General features: G+C 33.5%; 1 protein-coding gene across 5 annotated transcripts in view; it reads right to left on the bottom strand.

Annotated features, from left to right (window-relative positions):
- The window catches only part of LRBA (LPS responsive beige-like anchor protein), a 709,727-nt gene that overhangs the window by 144,672 nt on the left and 537,207 nt on the right, over positions 1 to 27,848 (bottom strand). For all 5 annotated transcript variants that reach the window (XM_070261528.1, XM_070261527.1, XM_070261529.1 and 2 more), the window contains exons 45-47: positions 19,838 to 19,978; positions 18,685 to 18,804; positions 1,453 to 1,605 (exon numbers count right to left, since the gene is read on the bottom strand). In XM_070261528.1, coding sequence (XP_070117629.1) covers positions 1,453 to 1,605; positions 18,685 to 18,804; positions 19,838 to 19,978 — 414 coding nt within the window. The remainder of the gene's footprint in view (positions 1 to 1,452; positions 1,606 to 18,684; positions 18,805 to 19,837; positions 19,979 to 27,848) is intronic.

The raw sequence follows: 27,848 nt of genomic DNA, 5'->3' as shown, positions 1-27,848 counted from the left end.
TTGGAGTGATGTAAGTGTGCTGATTGTGGCGACAGTTACACAACTGTATAAACTTACTAAAACTCAATGAATTGTTCAATTTTAAAAAGGTGAGTTTTATGGTATGTAAATTATACCTCAATAAATGTGTTTAAAAAGGGTGACAATCACTGAAAGCAAGAAAAAAAAAATTGCAGAATGATTTTACTTTCTATTGACTTCTATGTGCCCCTGGGGAAAAGAAATCGCACAACCACAGACAACTGTCACATTTAAAAATCTGGGATCTCCATCAGTATCTTCCAGAGCTAAGCTTTTTCTTGGGTTTTCATTTTAATTATAGTAACTTAATGAGAATCTAAAAAAATGTGTGGGGTAAAAGAAAAATGTAACATGTACCTTAAGATTGTAATAGAATAATGTTAGGTACTATTTTCTGAGTGCCTACTCTAAGCCAGAGAATATTCTAGGTGTTTTATACACATAATCAAAATTTTATACTCATAACTTCCAAATTACAAATGAAGCAACCAAGGCTCAAAAAGGTTAAATTGCCTAAGGTCCTATAACCAGCAAAGTAATTTATCTGATTGGGAAAACTGGTCTAACTTTGAAGTCTATGTTCTTTCCATTCCCCTTGCATTGCTTCCAGTATATTTAAAATGTGAAATTTCAATAATAACGAGATTGCAATTAGGATCTGGAAGACAGGATTAAAATATAATTGTTGGTATAAAAGGTAAGAAATGCCACCTAGAAAACTAAAATGCATATAATTTTCCTTGTTTAATATAAATGAAAAACACAATGCAATTTAGATTTCATTTTTAATACGGAGTACTTTTAAATACTGAGAATAAAGCTGCCTGATTCTAACTTAGGAAACTGAAAGGCAAAAAGGAAAAGTCATATTACTTTTTCATAAAACAATACAGAACCCATATAACAGAGGACACTAAGAAGTTCACTAGCGAGGATTCTAAAGAGTTGTTTGTGAGCACAATGATTACTGGGCTTTTAAGTTTTTAAGTTTTCATATTCTAAATACTACATGAAGATTTCCTTCAAAAGACAGATACGGGATATAATTTGAAGATCTTGTTTCTATTACTAAAATGTGCAATAGACTTCTAACAAGGAACACAGAATTACGTCTTTTCCTGGCACAAGAAACCCATGTTTGAAAAAGCATAGAATTCCAGTTTCACTTATAACTTTCATTTGTAATTTTGAATTATCATGTACATATGAAAATAAATTCTGCATAAGACAATAAAAGAAACAATTATACTTTTCAAATCAATAACATTTTATAAAGTGTATATGGAGATTCATGAACTATTCTGTCACTTTCAGTTATCCCTATCACCTACAGTTTTGTCCAGAAGAGCAAGGGTTAATGATCATACCAACACATGAAAGATACTTTGAGAAAAGGCTCATGACAGACAGAGGAGATGATTACTATCTTACCAATCTGTTTATGCGAACAAATTCTTCTGAGGTTTTGGCCCAAGGAGGAAGTTCAACATCAGACACTACTGTCCCATCGTCCATCACTCCAAGATTATAATTATTGAAGTTGACAAACATCTCAGGGAGATAATAAAATTCAGGGATCAACTCCTATATACAAATAAAAGACAATGTCATATTATAAATTGTAAAATTCTGACTAGGTATTCATAAAGGGGCCTGATCATTTCCTATTGTGGAGAACTAGAACAAAATAAACATAAGGAATTTTTTTCTCTTTTCATATCATAGCCCTATCACAAAGTTTCTATTAAGGTAGACAGATCCCATCCAACCAAATTTAAATAACGTCTTACTGGGTGGTTATATGCTTTCCTTCAGGACAAGTCTCATAACCTCAAAACTCTTAAATACCAACAATTGAATAATATTTGAGGTTTGACAAAATATAAACAGAGATTAACAAGCTGTAACAATAACAACAGCTTAAACTAGATTTTTTTTATGCGGTCTATGGTATTTTTGCCAGAAAAAGGTAAAATCTTTATAAGCATTAAAATGCCACTGTTTTGGTCCCTTCATCACCCAGAAAGATATTCATTACATTTAGCCATGGTTTAACAGTATATTTTGCTGACATTTCAAAACATTCAAGGTTAGTTTTAAGGTACTAACTCTGATAAAAGATCGAAATTTATAATTAGTCTAGAAAACGATCTGCATAAGAAACTGAGTAAATTAAATATGACTTTAATAAAGACATTTAAAATACACTTTAATAGGATATTTACTAAGTAGAAAAATGCAGCAGGCTAGGTTTATGTGTACAATAAGCCCCATGTATAACTATTTCAGAGGTCCTGTAGATCAGACTTAAAATCCAGTCTTGACATGGGTCAGTGACTCAGTGGTCTTTCAGATACCCCCTCAGGGCCAGCTATGGCAGGCACAGCTTTCCAAACAGTTGAGTAAAATAGGGAGGTCATCAGATTTTGGACAAGGTCAGTATGAACTCACCAGGGCAAAGAAAAAAGATCCAGCAGGAATTAAGCTATTATCACCTCCATCATCCATGTGAAATGTTGCTTGACTTTGAATTGTACACCCTTTGTTTACAATCACAATAATTAACTAAGCAGGGTAGAAATGAGCTTGTCTTCCAACTGCCTGACAACCACCTGATCATTAGATTAGAAAAACATTTAAATTGAACAAATTTTTTTTAATAAGGAAAAATCCTGTTAAAAGTTTAACCACGAATGAAATGACACAAAGATCACACAAAAATTTTAAGATCCTCATCTCCAAAAATGATGCATGCAAGTCTGACAAAAAGACGAAAGACATATGTGTGTTATTTCGTGCACAAAAAGTTATATCCAATTTGTTTGAGCTAACATTTATTGCATGAGATGAATTAGGGACAAAAATAAATTCTCAATAAACCTTATCACATTTAATCTTCACAAGAACTTTACAAGGTATCATCTCCACTTAAAACATGAACTAAAGCTCAAAGAAGTGAATTAATTTGCCCAAGGTTACACAGCTGATTTATGATAAATTTGGAACTTAGATCAGGACTTCTCTAACTATGAAGCCTGTGTCCTTAATCATCAAATAAGTATGAGTTCTACTTATACAGTATATACAGTGCTAAATGTTTTAAATATAAGTTGCTAACGTATATTCTAAGTGATTTTTCTACAAAGTAAACATAAACTTTTCATTCTTTCATGATAAGAAAACAACTGGTCCTCCTGAAAAAGTATATATTATATATATGTAATATGTATACATACTACATCTAATAATATTTATTTAATAAAACTAATCAAACAGAATTTTTAAATTATGCTATAATTATTTACCCAAATATGAAATGTCACTTTATCCATTATTAATTTGCTGAAGTGTCCATTCAATAAATTCCAGCTTTGAGAAATTTTACCAAAATGTCTTATTTTCACTCCATATTACTTGGCTAATGAAGAGGAATGTTGCTATTCCGAAGTCATCTTCTACAAAGGGAAGGAAGACCATGCCTTCCTTGTGTATTCAAAATCAAAAGCAGCATTTTGGCTTAATTAAATACTAATTACTTTAATTTCAACAATACACTCCCACCCTTACCCCAAGGCTCTCATGATGAGAAAATGTTGTCCTTCTTTTGCCTGTTATACTCACTATGCTCCTATGTAATAATTCTCCTAGGATTCAAAACAATTATAATGGCTGAATTTTAGATGCTAAGTTTCTGTCAAGTTTTAAAACTGGGGAGATCAGTCATTTCTATTATAAATCAGAGATACATATTGCATAGTAAAAATACACAAAAAATATACTCTTTCTTGAGACCATGTCTAGAAAGCAGAAATGGGACAAGTGACATTTCATAGCAATTTTCATAGAAATAACGTCTTCAATCCTTCTTATACAGCACTAAAATTCTTATGATTCTATGCTTTTCTTTGTCTTCTACATCAGTCATTTTACTCAGGTTGCTTAACAAATTGACAAAAATATATTTGCTCAAAACAGAAATGCTCTTCACTGGTTCTTTTACAAGTACTAAATTCAATTAACAGAAATATATTTTGTTCTTGGCCCACTTTATTTAAACATAAATTTATTTTGTTACTTTAATATTGACAGCTTATCCCAAATATAAATTCAATTAATTTAACTAGAAATTAAATGGAGCAAAAATACACATAAAATAAACATGAAATTTTTAATAGAAGATAGGAAGAAAGCAATTTTAAACTTTTAAGTTTTACTAGACCATGTTAAACTTTCAGTTATATAATTTCTATAGAATATGCTGGGAGGGAGGTAATAGCTATCAATTTCCATAATTACCAAAGATCTTATTTATGATTTCCTACTAAAGATAGCCATCCCATCATTTATCCAATGATAAAAAGTAAGTTTCATACACTGGACTTTATAAAAATTTGAGGATTAAAAATTTAAGCTTTATTAATTAAAAATTAAGCTTAATTTCACTTGAAATTTACCAGGATATGAATTTGTGTTTTGCTCTTTTTGTTTGTTTTTTCTGAGGAAGATTTGCCTTGAGCTAACACTTGTTGCCAATCTTTCTCTTTTTGCTTAGGAAGATTTGCCCTGAGCTAACATCTGTGCCAATCTTCCTCTTTTTTTTGGTATGTGAGCCACTGCCACAGCATGGCCACTGAGATGACTGCTGTAGGTCAGCGCCCAGGAACTGAACCCGGGCTGCCAACGTGGAGCACAGTGAACTTAACTACTAGGCCACTGGGGCTGGCCTTTGTTCTCTGTATTTTTTACCTCCCACCCTGTAAACTTCTGATTTCAAGAAAGTAGTCAGATATTTCCAGAACATTTGCAGGGTCCAGAGCAGAGGCTTCTTAAAGATATCCTCTTTTTTTGTCTTTTGTGAAAGTCTAAGCAGACAGAGGAGATTATGTAAGATGTCCAGGAGAAGCAATGTTAAAAGTTAGTGTTTATTTTTTTTTGGTGAGGAAGATTGTCACTGAGCTACCATCTGTGCTAATCTTCCTCTATTTTGTATGTGGGATGCTGGCTTGACGAGCAATGTGTAAGTCCACACCCGGGATCTGAACCAGTGAACCCCACACTGCCAAAGTGGAGTGTGTGAACTTAACCACTAAGCCACTGGGCTGGCCCCTGAAAGGTCAGTGCTTTTAAAGGGCCAGAAACCAAAGAAGAGAGAGAAGATTCTTCCCCAACATTAGGTAAACAAGTTTCTCAAAATCCGTAGTTAGCCTCCTTTAAGCCCGAGGGGAAGGAGAAGGGATGAAGAAGGTAGGCTGGAACCGAGGGAAGGCCTAGTGACGGTCAGGGTCGCTGCTTGCCCAGTTGTCACTCAGTCTGTAAGTGCAGCACAAGCTGGAGTTCAGCTCCTACTTTGTCCTTCAGCCAAGCAGCCTTACATAGAGAACAATCTGCCCCACCCTACATAGTGGCCTCATCATGGTGCACTTAGGGAAGTTAGTCTCTTGGCATCAGGGCTTTTGGCATCAGCAAAGATTTCTTTACCCAAGCTTGGTAAAATTAGCAGAGCTGCCTGCTTCCAAAAGACCATGTGTCTTAGACAATGAGGATATTACTAATGAACAAGATGGACTGAAGATGCGAGGGTCAGTTTTCTAGGTACCAATAAGCTTGCATCTCATTCAAGCCTTGGGCAAAGGAGGACCCTGACCCACTCCTCTAACGTCTATAAACGAATTTCCCTCTAGCCTAATATGAAGAAGACTTGATTTCAAACTGGGACATTTCTTATACACTTGAGTTGGTGGTTATGAATTTACATATATTTCAATGATAAAAAGTCACCAATATGTTCCATGATAATTATTTCTAGGAAACAAAATGGTAGGAGAATTCACTATAGGCAGAAATACAAATATAATGTAAATGTTACTTTTAATAAAACTTTTAAGAAGTTCCTCTTATTTAATTGATTATTTGATTTAAGCCTTAGGTAGATATAAAGGGTGATGTAACACATCATTACTACAAAAAAATATTTACTTGGTTTTTACTCTTTGCAGAGAATTCTGTTATGGTCTGGGATATGGAGACATGAGTCTTCTTCCCCCACCCCCTAAACAGATCACAGATCTAAATTGCTAAATAAGAGTGAAAGGATACATTTATTAGAAGAAAATTGGTTGTAGGAACAAATAGCAGTCTAGAACTTCAAAAGAGAAAATAATATCTAAAAGGTGGGGTGGCCAGAGAAAGCTCTCGGGAAAAGAACATAACACATTGTCTTTCCCTAATACAACAGTCATCAAACTGTACTGTAATTGTCTGTTTGCATCTATGTTCCTCTAAATTGAGGGCTCCATGAGATTGAGGACTTTACTTATCTTGTTCACCACTGAACCTCCAAAGCCTAGAGATAGTATGTGATACATATTAGGCATCCAGTAAAAATCTGTTGAATGAATGATTAAAAAATGATATTTGAACTCAAAGATAAATAAGCAGAGGGGAAAGTCAAGAATAGTCCTGATAAGGGGAATATCTTAAGAAGAGGAACAGAGATTGAAATGTGCATATCATTTGTTTCCAGTGATCAATGAAGAACTATTTAATTGGTGTACACGAGGTGGGAGATAAAGTTGGAGACCTAGGTAGGGTCAAAGTGTGGAAAGCCATGGTGGCTAGGCTACAAAGTTTAGCTTTTGTTCCACAAGAAAAGATTTTTTCCATTAGGGAATTTTAAAAATGAACATGAATTTAAAATAGGATAAATGTTTCAAGAAATTAACACTGAAGAGAAAGATTATGAAGAATCTACATATAGTATAAAGGATAGCATCAAATAAGCACAATAAGTAAAACAGTGAACATTTATACCTAAAACATATTACAACCTCATTATAAGGAAATTGCATAAATAAATCAATTGACGGGAGTTGAATATACTGTTAATATAAAATAAACATGCTGAACTCAACTGAGGCACACCAAAATGTGACAAAGGAAATAAATACGTATACATATTGCTTAAATTTTACTATGGCTGATAGTGACATTTAACTTATACGGTGGAATTTCATCTTAATCCTAAAAGCATCTTTCTAAGATCCATGACTTGATATAATACCAAATATTACAGTTCAAAATTATCTCCTTTGACAGATGAAATTTAGTAACACAGTCAAAGACTATGTCTTTCTAGTACTTCTAATGTACATTTACAAAATGAAGTATGTTTTATATTCATCAGAACAGATTCAGCTCTGGATAAAAAACACATGTTCAGCAATTCTTTAAAAGATCAGTGGAAAATGATAAGTAAACAACACTGACAGAAGACAGATATTTACAATTCACATTTTCTTCTGAGTTGCTGACAATAATTTTAATCTCTATCACTTAATTAGGCAGATGGGTTTTAGAGACAGGTAACATGGTCAAAATGTAGTGTATCATCTCCTAAAATAAAAACCTGAAAGGTTCAACCAGGGGTTATACTACAGTTCAGGATAAGCCCATTGCTTTGATCACAAATCCCAAGCTTTCATGGCATAATGACAAGGATTGGTTGTGACCACACATATGCTTTAGTTTTCTTTATTAAGGTATAATCCCCACTGATATGAATGGCCTCTGCAGTGAGTTTGTCTGATTCTCCTTCTAATAATTACCAATTCTATCCACTGAACTAAAACTATCACTTCGCTAACCTGGGCAACCATGACAAGTACTAATCTATCAACCCAAAGAAGCAAGATAATCAAAACTGAAATAAAAATAGAGATGATATTTCAGAGCTTAAGTTAAAATTTTATTTTATTCTTATAAAAATATGAAATCCTGACAACTCAAATATAAGAATGATAGCAAGGTAACTAATTTAATGTTTACTGCTTTGGGGACCTTGATAATACAAAAGATGTGAAAGCAAAATTTTAACCTTTCTCCATTGGAAAAATGGTATATTTTACAAAGGGAAAAAATCCAAAAAGTTTTCTTAATGAACAAAAAAGAGTTGATAAACAACATATCATGAAAAAAATAATGTACATGTTCTCATACATTTTAACTTTCACACTTGATTTGTTAGCCCACAAATGAGAAAAAATTAAAAAAATATTGATTAGAGTTGAATTGAACCTATAATTCATTTTAAATGGACTGCATACCTGAAAGTTTCCAAATTGATGTTTAAATTTAGTTTCTCCTTATTTAGTAGATAAAATGCTATTTTTTTCCTTTAGTAAAAGAAATTAACAGCAATTTTTTCAAACTGAAGAAGAAAAAATAATCTATAATCCTTCTAGACAGATCCAGTATATATTGTGTGGTTTTAGATATTATAAAACTGTCATTTCAAATGCATTAAAAGGAAGAAAAATCATGGATTACAAACCAATACATAATAGATATATCTATCTCAATCTAATACAGTGGAGAGAATAATTGGGTTTGAGTCTTATCTACTCAACTTAGTGGTCACATGCCCTTAAATTAATTTAATTTTCTGACCCTTACTCACCTCAATTGCCCCTTCTAAAACACAGAGTTGTTGTGAGGCTAATATGAGATAATACAGAATTCTATATGCACATAACATATTACTGTTATTATTATCAGTAACATGACCCCTGATAAAAATCCTAAATTACAGACTCAACTTGCCTGATTCTTAAAGCCAACATGTCATTCACTGAATTATGCCCATTCATAAAAGCATTTAACATAATTCCAAGGGCATTTAACAAAATTTACTTTTAAAAATAAATATGTCCACAAAAATATTTGAGACTTAATAATTCCTACTAAAACACTATCAGATTTAATACAAATTTATTATTTTTTATTAGCAATGACAGTATAGCTTAACATGCCTCACTTTATGATGAATACTCTCAATATTTTATAGTTCTCTCCTGCTTTCAACACATTTTTTCACTTCCATATTTGGACTGGACATCTTCACTGAGCCTTGTGCTGTTCCAGGCCCCTATCTTCAAGGAAATTGTAATTTGGGAAGAGATAATGGGTGTCAATAAAGCAAACAACAGGTAAGCTGTGACTGCTAGAGGAGAAGACATAAATAAAATGCCCACCTTAAATCCTTTCTGGAACAAGTTGTAAAATACATACATAAATATATACATATTGCTATACGTATGTTAGAGAACAGTTAATATCAGTGTATGAACACATTAATGAATAGTCTACCTTTTTAACTGAACAAAAATATCATAAGATCACCAGTCAAAAAACAAATCATAGCTGATGTGTGCACATTTTTATACTTTAGGAAGATAGATAGAAGCATTTTCTAAGTGCCTTAAAAGATTTTTTTCTGCCCAGTATATAAGCAGCATAGAAGAAAAACTTTAAGTGTTTCAAGCAATTTTTGTCAAAGAAAAAAATGGTTCCTTGTAGATGTAAAACAACAAAGTTCAATGCTAAAAATATTAGGACATGGGTACATCATTTTAACCTGTTGATACATGAAGAAGAAAAAGGTTAAAGAGATGGGGTTAAATTAACAAATCTACAAGTTATGTACAAAAACAAAGATGAACAGATATATAGTTCAGTTAGAGTGTGAGTGTTTTACACTAAAAGAGAGGTGAGAGCTTGAGCTCACTCTAATGTTGATGTGAGTATGAAAGAGAAAGACTGACGGAAAAAGAGACTAGCAAAAATAAATGAATGAAAGGAGGAGGAGGAGGGGAGGGACAGGAAGAAGAAGAGAAGAAGAAAGAGGAAGAAGAGGGAGAGGAAGGAAAGAAGGAAGAGAGAGAGAGTACATATGCCAGAAATGTGCAAAAGATGTATGGAAAAGGATAATATTTTAATTTTACTTTCTTTTAGCATTTTAAAAACTCTGATTTATTTAAAAATATTTTGGAAAACAGAAAGAATAAATGATGAAAATATTTTTACTAACAAAATAAATCTACCAAATCATCAAAATTTAAGCTTTTCTTTTTCTAATAAATGCGTCAAGAAATATATTTCCAGCAATTATGTTCTATTAACTGTAGCATTCTTATAAATGGTTCTAAAGCTGATTCTATCAGCATCCATGGGGTGTATTATGGAAGAAGTCACGCAGATAGGGAAAAAAAGAAAGCTAACCTATCTTCAGATCACAGACCCCTGGGATTTCTGAGTCAGGAGAAGGCAAGTCAAAGGTCTCATGTTTTACAAATCTCATAAGACACAAATAAAACAATTCCATGATCATCTCCACTTTGTATTATTATTTAACAAAAACAATAGTTTTAAGGGTTAATTTTTCAAGCTAAAACTAATTTTTATAATATTACTGATAGTCACTTATTTTGAAAATATTATTTAGTAATCTCTTTAGAATTTTATTGCATTCTATTTACTTAATTATAAGTATGGAATATGCTGTATTCACCCTGCTAATTTCATAACTTAATACAAAGTTTCCATTCATCACTAATAATACACAATAAATTATAAGACAGGTTTTTAAATTGAATATCCAAGATATGACCAGTGATAAGATGCCCATATGGACTTCTTTTGTAAAGCTATAACAGCAAGAAAAGCTGTCTTAATTGTAAAAATGTGGAAAATTGAATCATTAATAACTTTTGGTCAGGAAATGACCTTCAGCTATCAGTTCTCTTGTGGACAGAAAAGCTCTTCCTAAACTAGGAGATCTTAGTAGTCCCCACTGCATGTGGAGCACATACCCATTTGGGTTTTGCTCTGCCCTTCTGACTGGGATGGCCATAACCTCTCCTCTTTCTCCTCAAACAATCTCTATTTTTTCCAGGTTCTTTCACCGACTCCACCTTTCCTGACAAGTGAGGCTGCAGCAGAGTAAGAGAGAAGAATCAGACAGGCAACGAGATAACACAGGGTCTCAGTGGGTACAGAGAACTTGAATTTTGTCCGCAGTTATATGAGCAGTCATTGGAGGGATCTTAGCCCGGAATATGATCTGGTTTACAATATAAAAGATTATTCTTGCAGCTGTATGGAGAAAACACAACGTGGGGAACAGCTGAAGTGAAAAATGCGGCCACTTGGGCTAGGGCCCTGGTGCTGGATGTGGTGATAACTGGTCAGATTCTGGATATAGACTGAGGGTTAAAAAGATGGGCAGTGGGGGGCTGGCCCCGTGGCCGAGCAGTTAAGTTCGCGCGCTCCGCTGCAGGCAGCCCAATGTTTCGTTGGTTCGAATCCTGGGCGCGGACATGGCACTGCTCATCAAACCACGCTGAGGCAGCGTCCCACATGCCACAACTAGAAGGACCGACAATGAAGAATATACAACTATGTATCGGGGGGCTTTGGGGAGAAAAAGGAAAAAATAAAATCTTAAAAAAAAAAAGATGGGCAGTGGGGAGGGTGTGCCAGGGAGGAATCAAAGCTTCGAAGCCTTCTAAAGGCCTGAGCAAACTGGGTGAATGATGTTTTCTTTTACTGAAATGGTAAACAATGGGGGAAGAACAGAACTTTTCTTTGGGGTGGAAAGGAGGGTAAGGGAGAAGACAGAGTTTGATATTGGACATGCTCAGTTTAAAATGCCCAAGAACACATATCTAGCTCAAAGGGAACTAGATGTATCTATAAATCTAGAATTCAGAAGAGAGGGCCATGGATCAATTAATTGTGTCAATAATGCTAACAGATCAAGTACCATGAGAACTGAAAATATGCATTTGACAACATGGAAGTTATTCATCAATGACTGACAAGACTGGTCTCAATACACTGGTGGAGAAGAAAGCTTGATTTGAGTGGGCTCAGGAAGTAACTGGAGCTGAGGAAGTGGAGAATAAAAGAATAGACAACTCTTTGAGGAGTTCAAGACATGTATTGCCTATTATTCCTTCTTACCCTATATGCCTATGACACTTTTCTGAAGCTTAGGCTTGAATTTTCAACTAGTAGGTGATAGTATCCTGGTTATTCTGAAAATATATCCATATGTCAAAAGTGAATTCACACCTCTGCTCTACAAACTTGCTTCATTATAATTCATAACATCATTATTTATCTAAGCATCCAATCTAAAGAATCATCTTTATGCCTTCCTATCCCTTACAGTGAATGAAATACCAAATCCTGGAGAATTACTTTTAACTCATCCCTTGAATTCATCCCCTTAGCTACTAAATTAGTTGAGGTTCTTACCATCCTTTCCTTTTAACTAACTGTACTAGCCTCCTAACATTTCTCCCTACCTCTAGCTCTCATCCTCTTTCCCCAATCCCTTGATCTACTTTCCATAATGCTGCCAAAGCTCTTTCTTTTATAATATAGCTACTTTTATAATATTATATAATATATAATATTGTACTCCTGCTCAAAATCTTAAATGGCTCCTCATTGCCTACAGCAGAGTATGGTAAACTACAGCCTATAGGTCAAAAACTTGCCATCCGTTTGTGTAAATAAAATTTTATTGGAACACAGTCACACTCATTTGTTTACACGCTGTCTGTGGCTGCTTTTGTGCTACAGCGGGGAGTCGAGTGGCTGTGACAGCGCATAGAACACAAATTGAAAATATTTATTATCTGGCTGTTTACACAAAAGTTTTGCTGAACTGACCTATAGACTTCAGGCAAATATCTTTACTATGTTACTGAGGGTCTTCATATTGGACCATAATTGCCTTTCAGTATCTCTCCTTTTCTACATTTCTTACACACCAAGCACATAAGACTGATTAGCAGACCAATAAGCATTCCCCAACGTGCCACGCATTTTCTCTCAACTTGGTTCATGTCATTTTCCTTGCTCAGAATACTCTTCTACATTTCATCAAAGCATTAATTTAAAAAAATATTTAATTTACTACCTACTATGTTCCAGGCACTGTTTTAAGCTCTAGGGATAAACCAATGAACAAGACAGTCTAAATTCATGCTCTCATGGAGCTAATGTTCCAGCGGAATGACATAATAAACAAATGAATAAATATAATATATATATATATCAGATGGTGAGTGACATGAAGAAAACTGAAATTGTGAAGTGAGTTAAAGTGCATGGGGTGATGGATGTAATTTTAAATAGATAGGATGGGGAAAGCTTTACTAAGAAGGTGACATTTGAGCAGACCTGAAAGGGGTGAAAGAATGGATCCATAAGGGTATCTGGAGGAATTTTTCAGGTGAAAGGAAAAGTAAAAGCAAAGGTCCTGAGGTAGGAAGATACCTGGAGTATTTGAAGAACAGCAAGGAGGTTCGGTTTAGCTAGCACAGAGTGAGCAAGGGGGCAAACAGTACAAAAAGGAGTCAAGAGGTAACACGATTTTGGAGAGGAGATGGAGATGGTGTAGGGTCTTGCGTTGTAAGGACTCCAGCTTTTACGAAGATAGGGAAGACTGTGAGAAAAGCAAATTTGAGAGAATAAAGATCAGGAATTTGGTTTTGAACGTGTTAAGTTTGAGATTCAAATGGAGATGTTAAGGTGGGAGTCAGATATCAGGTGTAGGCTAGAGATATAACTTTGGGAGATTTGTTAAGGCTCCCTTGGATCCAAGGCACAATTCAAATATCACTTGCTCTGTGAAGACATTCGCAACCCCTCCTCTGCCTGTCAGAATTAGTTTCATTTTGCTTATATCTTATTATAGCATTTAATCACTATCTAACTTGTATTAAAAATAGATTTATGTGTACTTGTTTTTCTCACCTGGAGATACGTGAAGTAAAGAACAACATTTATCTTATCCTTTTAAGTCCAAGTACTCTCTACTATGTATTGCATGTGATAAATAATCAAATAAATGCTGGCTTAACTAAATGTGGTTTAAGGGATTTTAATTCACCTATTGTAGGAATGTTTTCTCCCTGAGGGCAGACAGCTAGACAGTTAGGCCCTAACTAAACCTGCTCTTCTTCTGTGTTCTCTACACACATGCCCAAGTCAAATTTAATTTCCCTCTCTCTTTCTTTCTCATCTTACAAGACAAATTAATCACCAAATCCTAACAATTCTTACCTTCTAAATATGTTCTAAAGTCATCCACACTTGTCCAGTACCATCACCACTACTGAGTTTAAGCCTCCACTGCCTCTGGCTTAATTACTTTTACAGTTTACAGATGGCTTTCACTTTTGCTCAGAGTGTTATACATATTCCAATACCAACCACAGTGATCTCTCAAAACCACAAAATCTATTCATCTCACTCCCGTTTCAACCCTTCCAATGTTTCCCTACTGTCCCCAGGATAAAGTCCAACCTCCTTCCTGAAGTTTATAAGGCCCCTGATGATACGCCCTGGATTTCCTCTTTGCTCTCACTTGTCTTCATTTCAAATGCTGTATCTATGAGCCCCACAGAACCTTTATTATACTGAATTGCTGAGACTATTTTATTGTCAGTATCTCCTCTTGTACAAAAGTGTATTGAAGGCAGTGGTGTGTCTTATTTCTATCAACCAGGGCCTGATAGGGCATAAACTCAATTAAAATAAAAAATTTAAAAATTAAATGCCTGACAGGGCATAAACTCAATTAAAATTAAAAAAATTAAAAATTAAATGCTATCTCAGGATGCTTCCAAATTTTTATTCTAATTTTACTTTCAGCAAAGGTTATTTTTACTAATATATTATTGTACTAAATTCTGAGCTTCTGGAGAAGTATGGTTCTCCAAAAATCTCCCTTTAGACCTATTTCCTACTGCCCCCATTCTAAAATAATGAACCTAGGTGACATTTAAGACTCCTACCACTCTCCAATCCTGACTATTAATCATCTCTGTAGGTGAGAAGGAAAAGAGTTTAAACTGAAGCAAGTCAGACTGTACTTAACCATTAGACTGAATTTATTGACACTAAGGGTACCTGAAATGAGCAGGTTGCCTCAAGAAAGGGGGGAAAACCAGTGACAATGAACTGCCTAGAAAAGCCTAGATATTTGCCTAATATTTTGATGTGACTGCCTTGTGAAATTCATTCAAGATTTATTGAGTTTGTAATTTGTTCTACAAAATTTGGTGATAATGGTTCAGGTTGAAGACATCTAATTTTGCACCTCAGTGTCTAACCTTAAGTGAATTTTTAAGACTTGAAACACAGAATCTGCTGGTGATTTAAAAATAATATTTATCACAGTGATGGTTCTCCAACCTACATTAGTACTTTCTATTTCAGTCCTTAAGACTACTTATTACTGTACTTATTACTGCTACTATTTGTTAGTTCATATTTAGATTAAGTACCACATCAGAGACATCATTGTGCTAGAGGACAAAGGTATTTTTTCCATAAGCAGAAGCTAGCCCTTGGTGTAATTCCAAAACAATGCCCTAAGTCTGCACTGCCCAATATAGTAGCCACTAGCCACAATGGGCTACTGAATAGTTGAAATGTGGCTAGTCTGAACAGAGATGTGCTGTAAATATAAACTACACATCAGATCTAAAGATTTAGTATGAAGAAAGAATGTAAAATGTGTAATTAATTTTATACTGATTACATGTTGAAATAATATTTTGGATATATAAGTTAAAAATTTTATTAAAATTACTTTCAACAGTTCTTTTGACTTTTAGAATGTGACTACATTTTAAAATAAAAGAAAATTTAAAATTACATATGTGGCTTGAAATTGTTGTTTGCATTATATTTCTATTGGACAGTGGTAAGCTTACTTAGGGAACTGATCAATACTTCTGAACTGTTTATCCAGGCAGAATACAATGCATCATTGAGGGTCAGATTTGAAATGGAACCAACAACGATGCACAGAAATACAAATGATCACCAAAACTTTAAAATGGTAAGTCATGCTAAAAATGAAAGACTGCTTTAGTAAAATCTAATAAGGTCTCTTTCTTCTCTAAAATAAAAATAATTCATATTTTTACCATTACTTCATAGGAATAACTATTATTTTTCAGTAAAAGTATTCTCTGAGTATTAGTACAATGCAAGAAATAGGCATTCTATGATATTATAGTGACAGTTCCCTGTTAGCAAAAAAAGAGTCAAGTACTAGAAATCTTATTATGTTATTCTAATCTTTTTTCCTGAAAAAAATTAATTAAAACAAATCTTCTCTCTACCTAACATTCCAGTCTTGTAAAGCGCCATGAAAAAATTTTAGAGAATCTATACTATATTAATCAAGCAAGGTATACAGACTTTAGAATCCACTCAATAAAATGATTCCCACCACCCACCCTCATATTTCATATGCCCTCTCTACTATGTAACATTTTCCTTCATATTTCTAGAAGGTCCAACATGATAATAGAAAGATCAGACTATAATTAGTATGATTACATCTGAAATACAATGTTATATTTAAATGAAATGTTTATACTATTATAGTGATTTAAATGTGCTTTCTTACATATTTATTCTTACACATATTATTATAATAATTTGAATGTGCTTTCTAAAGTGTTAAAATGTAACATTTTTAAAGAGGCAGGATCAAAAAAAAGAGGCATGATTAAATCCCTCTTGACATTTAGAAGGACCAATTATAAGGAAGCTCTTTCAACAGCCTATGTAACTATATATTACATACTTTTCAAAGTATTTGAAAGTCACTAAGTCATAGGGCTCAAATTAGCTGTTTATCAACATAGAAAATGGCATAATTTATCAATGTCCTATCTACAATACAAATATTTTGTGGTTAAAAAAAAGAATATACATATTGGTTAGAAGAGTAAGCAGGTTTCAGCAAAGTTGGTCCTGAAGAAAATTTCAGCACCTCTGAACACAATTAAATTATATTTACGAATTAAGCTATATTTCTAACCAGACTCCAATCAACTTGACACTTAGAATTTTAAATTCTTTTATTTTTTTAACTTTTCCCTTAACTTTGTACTCTACCTCCTCATATAGTTGCCTTATTTAACACTGCTAGAAAGCTAGAAATTAAGTAGCACAACAGCAAGAACTGAAATTCTAGTATTTGTCTAGTACTTAGAGCAATTTTATTAAAGTGCTGGGGCATTCAATAGAAAATGAAATGGACTGAAGTCATTACTTGTGAAGAAACAAAAGTAATCAGAAAATAATGAAGAAGAAAGGTAAAGAAGTTCACGCGGGTTTTTTAAATTTATAAGTGTTGTAGCTATTCTGCATGGATTTTCAATTTCTTTACAGATAGTGTATTTTAAGGCAAGTGTTTGGGAAAAAGGAACCAGATATATATTAATTAAAGAATCGTGAGAGGAAAAGGCTGAGATTTAGGAAGAAGAGACAACAAATTTACAGGGATCTATCATATGCATCACTGGTCCAACAAAGCGTTAAGGAGGAATGACTAGTACTAAGAGAGGTAGAGAGGTGAAGATATCCACTATCTCACGATTTTACAGTAGGAAAAAAGAATTTTCAAATTCATGGTTTTGGTTCTTTTACATTTCTAGAACAAAACTTAAGTATAAGATAACTTGTCAAGAGATGCTTAACAAATGAAGGAATTTAGAAATAAAAAAAATTCCTAAGTCTTCAATTTGATGACAAAAAGTCAGGCTTACCAATGTTTTCATGTGCCATATCTCATTAATTCTCAGAGTTAAATAAGTAATTAAATAGCTTTGAGATTAGAAGTGGAATTAAATAACAATTATTAAATTTGTTAACTAATCCAATTTACTGTTATCTAATTATCCATTTCAAAATTATCTACTGGTGATACTTAAAGAATATGATATAAAATTTCACGAGTATTTCAGAATATATTATTTGTGATATCAAAAAATTCTATAGATGTCCTGATATAAAAAATTATTTCTAACATGGTGGAATCTTCTTTGATAAAATATCTTTGATATAAGCAATGTTTACTCTACAGGAAGGAAAAGTATATGAATACATTTTATAGTCTGTAAAGTAGCATACCTAAAAGTAAGATATAATTATTATTATATTGAATTTTTTTAAGGTACTTTATAATAACATAAACATTAGTAAGGTAACTTTTCCTCTTTTGAAGCTCAATATTTCTCATATGGTACTTATCATTTTCTCCCATATAGTATAATTATTTACGTATAAGTCATATTTCTTTATGAGACTGTAGGGAACATCACAACCATGGGCATATCTTGCTATTTTCTCGACACTATGTCATGAAAATAAAATACTGTATTTCTGAGGGTAGAAGCAAAAGTCTAGCAAGGAATGTATTAGCCACTGTGAAAAGCTTTTGATCTTTTACATTAGTGAATACACATACAAAAGGAGAAGAAATCTTATTTCTCCTCAATAATAATGCAATCCTATACCAAGCAGAGTCAGGAATGCATTTAGAACCAGCAGCAGGTAAAAGATGATTACCTTAAAAATAGAGACATGAAATCTTTAAAATAAAATGAAATGAAAAAAAAAATAAAACAAATTAAATTAAAAGGCTGAGATTTTTCTCATATTATTTTTCTGACTAAATTTTATTCATTGAGTTTGAAATTCCATTGAGCATGCTGCCTTACATGCATACTACGATAATTTTCCTTTAGAAAAAGGATTCCAAGGAAAAAGAAGAACCATTCCACAGCTAAAGACAGAGAGAGAGAGGACAGACAGACAAACAGACAGGAAGAAGAGACAGACATATAAGAGAGAGAGAGAAATTCTGTACAGTGGTTCTTGGCCATTTAATTAAGCCTTTGAGGCTTATCTTTAGTAAAAAGGACTGTACTGCAACAGAGAAATTGTCAACATGCATTCAACAAGGAACACCTTGGCAATAATAACTGTAAAAGGAAACACCTGTACCTTAATATCAGACGTATCACGCTGACTGTTTCGCCAAGCTCTGGAAATTGATGAAAAAGTTCGATCTGCATGATCAAATTTCCCTCCTTGCAAATTTAGGAAATAAGTTGTGAAGGGCTCCTAAAAAATAAGTAATTAAAAAAAATCCATATGTTCCTTCATGCATAAAAAATGTGGTTTTTATAAATCTTTATATCTAAATATTTTAATGACCAACAGACATTAGCCAGTAATACATACAAGTCATAGACTAGGACTTATACCTAAATTATTACATTAACATTCTTAAATTATTTTTGTTTCAGAAGAAATATTTCCAAAATTTGGTATTTGCAACATTTTTCAGACTCTCTTCCTTTCCAAGAAGTATTTATTAATAACATTCAGACATAAATTAGATTGCAGTTTCTTCATAGTACAGGGAAATGGTACAATATGTAATTTTCCTATTGTTATGGCTCAATATTTAATTTATGATTAAGAAAAGAAAAACGTTTGGAAGATTTAAAAGCCACCTCTTAGTTAAAGAACACTTAAACACATATTAGTAGATAATTGCTTGAAATTAGCTAAGCACTATAAATTACTTCTAGGATTTATGTCTGCCTGTACCTTTCTAACAAGCTTTAATTAATGATGTGCTGCTAATGCTTTCCCAACGAAATTACTTTCTAGTAGATGAATCACCTTTCAATTTTACAGAAACATTTCATGTTTAACCAATATATTATCAATACAGGGCACCCTTGGTGTAACCTCGAAACATATCTTACCGCATTTGTGGCAAGTGAAGTTTCCAGAACATATGAATATATGTCTGTGTTAATGAAATCTTATTTAGTTCTTATTTTAACAGACAACATTTGAAAATAACCAAATTTACGTTTAGAATCTGGTAAAATACCAACTATTTGAGATGGCAAATTTGAGGGAAAAAATTCATATAATTCCAGGTGAAACCTTTTGAAGGCAATTCTACAGTAATATGTTATACACTACATACCAAATGGGATAAAGGGATACTTATAATTGGAATCTCAATGATTAAAAAAAATTTTAGCATTCAAAAAAGACGCTGATGATTTTTAATCACTGAATATTCCCCACAATATTGAATTTATTTACTCATAGTTTATTATTCAAATTAACTTACTATTCTTAGCAGCCATGCAAGAACAAAACTTGCAGTTGAATAATGAGTACCATAGTGGAACTTTGGAACTTGATCATCTTCCCATGATTCATAACGCTCTGCAAAGAATGCTGCTCTTTTTGGATTCAGAGCTCCTACTGGCTGCAAATGAGGAGGAAAAAAAACAGACAAGAACACATAAATGCAATCATCCTCTCTCTCTCTCTCTCTTCAAATGTTACCCTATTAGCAACTGAGAAAGTGAATTTAAAAATATATATCCTATATAAACTAAAATACAGTGTTACATTCTGAGAGTGGACAGAAAAACAAATTTATTTTTCAATGAAGGCTAAACATACACATATAAAAGGACGGAGAAACCTGTCATTTCTCAATAAGTCTAGTTTTTCTTGAATATAGGTTTTTAGCCCCTAACAAGCATTTTCATAAAGACAATGACATGAAGTGAATATTAACTATTTAATATTTTGGAAAGCACCTATAAAATCCTACTCAGTTAATTAGAAGCAACAACCAGAAACAGAATCTTGATGTTAGAGGATTAATTTATAATAAGTTCTGAGAAGAGGATGAAACAAAATTGGGGGGAGTAAGGAGTGCAAGAAGCAGATTATGTGAAAAAGGGATTAAATGTAAAGCTAGAAATTTCTACTAGGATGAGTAAAACCAGAATTTAGAGGATAGAAACATGCCTGCATGAAATATAAAAGATATATAACATAGAAGAATAATAGATTACAAGCTTATACCAGAAAACAATACATTACAGAAGAGGTCCCAAAAGCAGTGTAGCCAAGTGGTAAAGAACCTGGGCTCAATGAGATAATAATAGTACTCAGTCAGAAAGTTGTTCTGGAAAATAAAATGAGTAAGTACACGTAGAGTACTATGAACCATGCCTGACAACATTCACTGAATGTTAACTATTATTTTTAAGATTATCTTTTAGAACTGGGGTAAAGTTTTAATAAAATAATAAGCTATAAAGTCCCCAGCACATTCCTTGGCATAAGATAAGAGTTTAATAAACGTTACGTGATATCATTATTGCTGCTGCTGCTGTTATTCAGGAAATACATGAACTCCATTAAACAGTATGCAGAATTTTGTGTGATTATGCACATAAACAGTTTCTTAAGGAAGATATACACACTATTCTTAAGATTCTCAACGGGGTCTAAGGGTTCAAAGAACATTAAGATAAACTGCTTTAAGTAATAGTCCATTCTCATAAAAAATTCTGATCTCTAGAAAATCTCTATTCCTTATGTAAAATAAAAGTACCTATTCACTGGAAAAAAGACATGATATGTCTTTCTTTAAGGAAAATCTATGAGTTAATCCTCATTAATAAGATAAAGAAAATGTCTGATTATTTGTGGGGTAAATATTAAACTGGAATAAATAAAAATATTGGTTTAAAAATAGATATATTTAGAAACAGTCTGCCAAAAATGAAGCAATGTTAAACCAGTTTTTAAATTGCTTTTCATGTTAATATGCGACTTTAAGCAACATTTGAAATTCATCATTTGACTACCTTTCTTAAAATAATTAACTGTTTTTTCAAAACTGCTGTTTATCTTTGGTACTGTTCTCTTTCAATAGCTTGGTTCTAATCAACATTTTAAGCCATTTTTATACTTTATAAGCAAATTTTTAAAAATCTTTGATACTATTCTAAATATGTATCAAAGTATACTAATTTAAAATGCCATCTTTTAAAGTATTAGTTTCTACACAAAGAATTAAATCTGATTTACTAAATGTATGCCAGTTAAGAAAAGAACTGACTCCAAGAAATCTTCGTTACAGAACCAATTTGGAATGCCTTTAAACGTATTTCAGTTGTTGTCCCTAAAGAATGAGACATGCAAAAGGAAAGAAAGAAGAAACAAAATCATTGGAAGACAAATTATGTGAATTAAAAATAGAATCAATGCTCCTTTTGTACGGTTCTGCAGCATGTTAAGTATCCACTTTATCTGCTCCTATTTTTATTACTTTCCAAATGAGTACACCCCCAAAATCAATAGTTATAGAATCACGTTTCTTGAATATAATGCTAAAACCAATTAGGATTGATTTCACCAGCATCTGAAAAAAAATGACATCGTGCAGAGATCCATATAGGTAGAATCCACAGTATTGATTCTGGCTGTTATTGTTACAGTTCGTTTCTGAAGCCTGCTACAGGACAGCTATCAAGACATACCACATTTATTTGCAAGCGTATAAAAAAGAAGCCCCCAAATAAAAGAAGGTTAAAAAAAAAAAAAAAGACCAGTGGAGCTGTGCAATGACAATGATACACTATCAGCTTACTCAGAGAAGTTACAGTGGGAATACACACATTGAATTATACATTACGCGAAAGCACTGATTTATTGTGGTAATAACATCCACCTCATTAAAAGATTCTGCTTTGCTGCAGTTGGAAGGCTACATATTGTTTACTGCTATAAATTAATGGCAGTGCAAAGAAGACTGTGGAACAGTCCTAACAATAGATCTGTAATGACAGTGCTGTATATCACAGCTTCCTCAGCAGCTTCATAATAAAATGGAGACAATGTATTGAGCTAATACATTCTACCATGCTGGCCCATATTTTTCTGACAACTGCTTTAAAAGATGAGCTGAATCCAACTATGTTATAATGCTGCAAAACATTTAACCAAGCAAGAGTCAGTCATACACCAAAGTGCAACATAGCATTTTTAAAACATTGTCTAAATCAGCATTTCAAGATGTTTATTCATCTCTGCAAAAGAACTAAAAGTAAATGCTGATGGCTCCTCTTACTTATACAGTATATTAAGAGCAACAATTCGAGGGCAATTCAGGAAGATGCCTAGCACTATCATCCTACAGAGAGCTCTTTGTACAATTTAATTGTAAAAGCTTGACAACATTTTTTAAAATCAGCAAATTGATTAAAGGAAGAAGAGCAAAAATACTCGTCATTTAAAATAGTCATAACTTCTTGAAAAAAATCAATAAAAAGTAAATATTGATTAGAGAGGTATAATTCAAGTTCATAACCAGGTAAATATAGAGAGACCTATAATATAGAAAAGTAATTTTAAATACTACAAAAAGCTAACAAATAGAATTATATAAGATTTTTTAAATCTACGAAAATAATAAAAAAACCTTAATCACAACATGAAAAAGTGGTTCAAATAAATAGAATGGTTTAAAAATTAGAGTAACAGGCCTATAGAAGCATTATATTAAAAAAATGAAATAAGAACTTGGATTAAAGTAGGAAAAGACAAATTGAAGAAGAAAGAACACTAAAACTCTTAAAAATGTATAATAACAAAAAATCACTATACTGAGGATATTTTAATCTTCACAAATAGCACAGTTGACAACTGTGGTAGAGTGATAAATATTCTGTTTGAGAAATAGTAATGATACCTTCCAGAACAAGATAGGCAAAACAAAATTTCAAAATCAGATTTTTAAGTGTATTACAATAAAAAATCTTTTTATTGCCTCTCTGAGAAGTAATTATGCTAATTATTAGAGAAACAAACATACTGCATGTAAAGTGCCCAGTTCAGTGCCTGGCACAGTCAGTTGTTAGTAATAATTATTATTATTTTACAGGTTATTTGTTAAGAATATTTAAGACAAAAAGCCCTTAAACAAGCCTGATGAAATTAGTGGAGTCTATTAGGAAAGAATGTAATTAAACATCACAATCCTCCAATGGTACACACAGTACCGTGCATCATCTGTCAGAAGCCTAATAGTATACAGCAATCCCAATAAACTGAATTATCCTACTTCAAGAACATAACAAAAAGCAAAATTACTTTTCAAAAGTCCAAAAGCCCTCCAAATTTTACTATAAAAAGCCTATGAAATGTCAAGAAAGTTACAATCATTTTCTACTACTTTAATGAAAAACAGTTTTGGATTTACAGACCCCTTCAATGGGTCATAACAGACTCTTTCATCTAATCATTAGTAAAAGTTAACTATAAAAAGAAAAGGCTGTTTGAAGTGTTGATACATTCTAAGTTTTTTCTTTCATTTCAAAAATTTTAGGAAATGTTACCTGAAGTTATCTAATTAATATCCCCATCTTACACCTCGCAATTTATAAAACATTATTATGCATTCTCACAATAAATATGTGAGCTAGACATCTCTATCGTAATAATGAAGAAAAGAAGTATCTCAAGTAAGCCAGCTCAAAATCAAGATAAATCCAAGAGACACAAACCTATACTCAAAATTCAGTCTTTGGGCCATTTTATCCATCTAAAATTGCTGTATCATAAATTGTTTGTCCTAATTTCAACAATTTCCAAATTTCTTACATTTCCATTTTTCAAATATGATATTTATTTAACAGGTTGATTTAAAAGGCTAATATATGGACAGTGCTTAGAAGAACTCCTGGCGCAAAGAGAGTACTCAATAAGCAAAGCTGCTATTAATGTTGTAATTATCACCATCACCATAATTCCTTCTTCCTTTTGAGATTTATACATGAACTGCTCCATTTATATCAACCTTTCAGAAGTGAAGTTCCAAACTGCTGGACTATGATTACAGTTACTGAGAGTAAGAAAGTTGTAGGGGGCGGGGAGGCTGGCCTTGTGGCATAGTGGTTAAGTTTGCATGCTCTACTTCAGCTGCCCAGGGATTGTAGGTTCAGATCCCAGCCACAAACCTATACCTCGTTCATCAAGCCATGCTGTGGTGGCATCCCACATACAAAGTAGAGGAAGACTGGCACAGACATTAGCTCCGGATCAATCTTGCTCACCAAAAAAGAAAAGAAAGTTGTAGGGAATTGGCAAGAAATCTCGGAAATTCTACAGAGCAGAAATTTGCTTGAGTTAAAAAACTTCTCTTTTAAAATGCAAGTGTCAAAAGAGGTTTTTTACATCTTTCTGTGAAGGCTTTCTTTGGAAAATCACTAAACTTTAACATCCGGGGATGAGGAGAGGATTAAAGAAAAAGATCATTGTGGAGCATAAGACTCAGAAATAGGGCCATTGGAAATGTTAAAGAATAGTGTATCATAAAGATACATTTTGTGGATATAGAGAGGAGTGGAGAAGAGATGTCAAAAGTGAAAAGGGGCTCAGAAAGAGGCAAAACAGCATGACTACTTTTAAAACCTTGCTTATGATCTTCATGACTGGCTTAAAGCCATCGGCCAACGTCATCTTCATTTAGGATGATTAGGAAATTGGAAACATCCCTTAATTCCATGACTACATATAAAGCCTGTTCTACAGCCTTTAAGAGGTCATGGGCAACAGAGATTATACATTATTTTATTCTTTTCTGAAAGTAGGATAGGCTATAGTTATTGAAAGAGAGTCAGTGCAAAGTGAGGGCTAACAACTAGCCTGGAAAAGATAAGCAGATGGTTGAACTCAATGTTATATGAATTCAATGTTATATGTTATAAAGATGTCAGGTTAAAGGACAGAATATTGTTAATTAAGTGTAGGGTATCTGATATTCATGAAGAGATTAAACAAAAACCTTCAAATTCAGAGGATGAAAGAGGATGGACTGTCAGGAAATATGACATCATAAAAGATGGTCGTTCCTGTTTAAAGAATAATGAGAAGGTTTGGGAAGATTACAGGAAATAACTATGGTCTGTAGATTAAAGGGGCCATTCTATCTGATGACAGTGTTACTATTTATTGGATATAAGACAAGGTTCTAAGAGTCTTATACAAATTGTTTCATTATATTCACAACAACCACTTAAAACACAAACCTATTAGCATTCCCAATTTACAGGTAAAACAATTGAGTCTTGGAGAAGTAAAATGGCTATTAATGGGTGGTTTCTTAGCTAGTGGCAGGGTCAAGATTCAGAGCTAAATCTAACTAAATTGACCAGGAAATCCTAGAATGATTTGACTATGTGGACTGATGAAGATGTTGGTGCTGAATCAGTAAAGCGATTAAAACCCTTTCATGGGAGGTTTAGATTAAATGTCCTTTTGAAAAAATGCTATTTACATTTCTATCCCTATCTATATAACGTGTGTGGATATCACTTTAGCAGAATGCTTTACAAATGGAAAAAAAAAGAATACTTTATTGTGGGGACATTGAAATGGTGCTCGGCAAAAACAGTTTTTTTAAAAAAAAGTGAACCAAAAAGATAAATATTGTCACCAAAGTTTATTACTTTACTTTCCTCACCTTTTACATTGGCATACCCACATCCATGAACCCAAATGAGAATCTTTAATTCTCTGTTACTAAAGGTTTTTAAAGAAGCCAATGAATTTTGCTCTATGCATCTCCACCACTTGCCTTCTTCCCCTACATCCCAGGAGAAGAAAATAAACGAATAGCCTTTCCTATTTAAGCAATGCTGCCACTGCTACACTGAGTGCAGCAACTATTTGGTGTCAGTTGTAGCAGTTCTTTTATCTAAATGACAAGTATAACAAACAGCCTGATCAGCATTTTTACTCAACCATGGCTTTTAGGATATTTCATCATATGCTATACACGGCTGAAATGGTTTGCCACTTATCCTCACACACTCTACATTTTTTTTTTTAAGATTTTATTTTTCCCTTTTTCTCCTCAAAGCCCCCCGGTACATAGTTGTATCTTTTTAGTTGTGGGTCGTTCTAGTTGTGGCATGTGGGACTCTGCCTCAGTGTGGCCTGATGAGCGGTGTTATGTCCGCACCCAGGATCTGAACCGGCGAAACCCTGGGCCGCCGCAGCGGAGCACGTGAACTTAACCGCTCGGCCACGGGGCCAGCCCCACACACTCTACATTTTATTTAATATTGTTAAGAAAAAAATTTGATTGGCACGGTACTGTGGCTTTTAGATGTAACAGATAAGCACTTCTGTTTTCAAGTACCAGAGCAGTTTTTAATCCCTTGAAAACAGCCTGGCAAGTGGTATTAAATACACACTCATTATACTATTCCAATTTAACAAACACATCTTGGGAAAAAGAAAGTATTCCATTTTATGTATTCCATCTCTGTAGAATCTAAATTATTTCAAATGCTCACACTCGTAGATTTAGTAGCAACACCTTCGCAGTTCTATGTTACTCAGCTATGGTTCATATAAGTGATTTTTACTACAGATTTTTATCTGAGTTTGAGAAAGGCACATAAATTGATTAAAACATTCTGATAATACAATTGCCAGCGTTGAGCTAAATGTCTGGAAGAATTCACAAGACAATCTTCACAATCCAAGGCCAACTGAAAAAAATGTTTTAATTATGAAGAAGGTAAACACTGAAGAGGCCCAATGCTGATGTAATAAAACCTATTCATTTGCAGATATAGTCATCTACCCACTTACAGAAACAGTTAAGACCAATTAAAATCATGAGTTCCAGTCCAAGATGGTGACACAGGAGGCTCCTGAACTCACTTCCTCTCATGAACAAACCAAATCTACAGCTACACATGGAACAATTCCCTCTGAAAGAAATCCAGAAACTGGCTGAGTGACTCCTACATATCGGACAAACGAGAAAAATCCACAACATAAGAGGTAGGAAAGGCTGCGACACACTCTCCATAAACTCTATCCCCAACCCAGTGACATACTATAGAGAGGGAACTCACAACTCACAGCTTCTCTCTGAGGAGTGAAGGTTTTGGAGCCAACCTTTAGCACCCCAACGTTTAAGACTCCCACTTGTGAGACCGGCCCCCAAAACATCCAGCTCTGAAGGCCAACGAAGGTTGCATTCAAGAGACCCAAAAGACTACAGCAAAAAAAGAAAGGGGCTTTTTCTCAGGAGGACTCTATCCCCTCAGAGCTCAGCTTAGAGGCAACAAACAGAAATGCCAACGTTGAAAGAGGACTATGTCCATATGTCAAAAGCAGCAGTCTGAGGGTCAGGCTCCTAATTTAAAACACATCTAGGGACCAACTGCAATCTAGCCCTGAGACGAGGGAAGCCAGCAGACATCATCTCCACATTCTCTCCACAGTCCTCTCCAAATCACCAATATCCTCCTGGA

This window comes from Equus caballus, chromosome 2 (genome assembly GCF_041296265.1).
Source record: "Equus caballus isolate H_3958 breed thoroughbred chromosome 2, TB-T2T, whole genome shotgun sequence".
Taxonomy (NCBI): Eukaryota; Metazoa; Chordata; class Mammalia; order Perissodactyla; family Equidae; genus Equus; species Equus caballus.
This window is presented reverse-complemented; position numbering and strand designations above follow the sequence as displayed.